Source organism: Nelumbo nucifera, chromosome 4 (genome assembly GCF_055504915.1).
Source record: "Nelumbo nucifera cultivar China Antique chromosome 4, China Antique-T2T, whole genome shotgun sequence".
Classification (NCBI taxonomy): Eukaryota; Viridiplantae; Streptophyta; class Magnoliopsida; order Proteales; family Nelumbonaceae; genus Nelumbo; species Nelumbo nucifera.
The window spans coordinates 70,900,914-70,902,494 of NC_142652.1; the positions used below are offsets into that span (position 1 = coordinate 70,900,914).

Below are 1,581 nucleotides of genomic sequence, written 5' to 3' on the forward strand. Positions count from 1 at the left end.
AAACATGTACTTTATTTATTTACATTAAATATCAAAAGTACATCAGAACTGATTGAAGCTAAGGGCATACAAAAATTGTCCAACACAAATTTCCACTGCATATCACCCACAAAAAAGTGGACAAGTTGAGGTATCCAATAGGGAGATCAAGTCCATACTTGAGAAGACGGTTAATCCAAATAGAAAGGATTTGAGCTTGAGACTTGATGACGCATTGTGGGCTTACCGCTTGACTTACAAGACTCCTATAGGAATGTCTCCTTATCGCTTGATATTTGGTAAACCATGTCACATCTCCCTATTGAATTAGAACATAGAGCATACTGGGCGGTTAAGCAATGCAACATGCACATGGATGAAGTGGGAGAACAAAGAAAGTTGCAATTACAAGAGCTTGAAGAGATTCACAATGACGCCTATGAGAGCTCTCGAATCTACAAGGAAAAGACAAAAGCCTTTCATGGCAGAATGATTTCAAGGAAAAATTTCTCAGTTGGTCAGAAAGTTCTTCTTTTCCATTCTAGACTTAAACTTTTTCCTGGTAAGTTATGTTCTCGATGGGTTGAACCTTTTATCGTTACTAATGTCTTACCTTATGGAGTAGTTGAAATTCAAAGTCCAACCACAAACAAGATTTTCAAGGTAAATGGTCACCATTTAAATCCCTTCTATGAAGGATTTCAAGTGCACAATGTGGAAGAGGTAGCTCTTGAAACCCCAAATTATACAAATTAAAGCATGGAATTCTGTCCTCCTCACCCACCTTCTGCTGCATCAAAAGCTCACTAGTCAAGGAAGTTTCTCTTATCTCTATACTACTAGAATTTTGTTCTAGCAAGCTTTCTTTTGATACATTGAGGACAATGCATGGATTAAGTGTGTGTGGGGGGGGGAGTATAGGATTTTGACTCAGGATTTTAGATAATTAGTTTTATTTATATATAAAAAAACTCAACTCTTTTTGAAATCAATTGAAACAATATCCTGGGAAAATTCTTGTGAACTTAGTAATGAGATATGATTAGGGAATACACGACTTGTTCTGAAACCATTTCCTTTTAAGCTAATCCTAAATTCAGGTTAAAGTAAAGAGGGTAAATGTTTTTACCATACAATTGATGTGGCTTAGTAGGATGGAGCATAAAATGCACCTAATAACCAAGCAATTCAAAAGTAGGATGGAGCATAAAATGCACCTACTAGCCATGCAATTCAAAAGTAGGATGGAGCATAAAATGAACCTAATAACCAAGCAATTCAAAAGTAGGATGGAGCATAAAATGCACCTACTAGCCATGCAGTTCAAAAGTAGGATGGAGCATAAAATGCACCTACTATTCAAGCGAGTGAGATGGAGCATAAAATGCACTCACTACTAGAAAAAAAAAGGACGAGAAAAAGAAGAAAGAAAGATAAAAGTGTTTTCCCTAGTTTACTACCTAGTTTGTAGTAGCAAGAATTGGATTGGTTGATGGATGAGTCGTGTATGACTTGGTCGTGTTGATTTAACGGTTTGCAAAAGTTAACCTAGAATAGAATTTGGTCTAGTTCAGGGTTTCAAGAGAACCCACACTGAATGTA

The 1,581-nt window shown here is 36.4% G+C and overlaps 1 protein-coding gene across 1 annotated transcript; it reads left to right on the top strand.

The window, feature by feature from the left end:
• Nucleotides 1-285: 285 nt before the first annotated feature.
• On the top strand, nt 286-735 carry LOC148800703 (uncharacterized). The gene has a single exon (XM_088903828.1). The coding sequence runs from the start codon at nt 286-288 to the stop codon at nt 733-735; it is 450 nt and encodes a 149-aa protein (XP_088759954.1).
• The last annotated feature ends 846 nt before the right edge of the window (nt 736-1,581 follow it).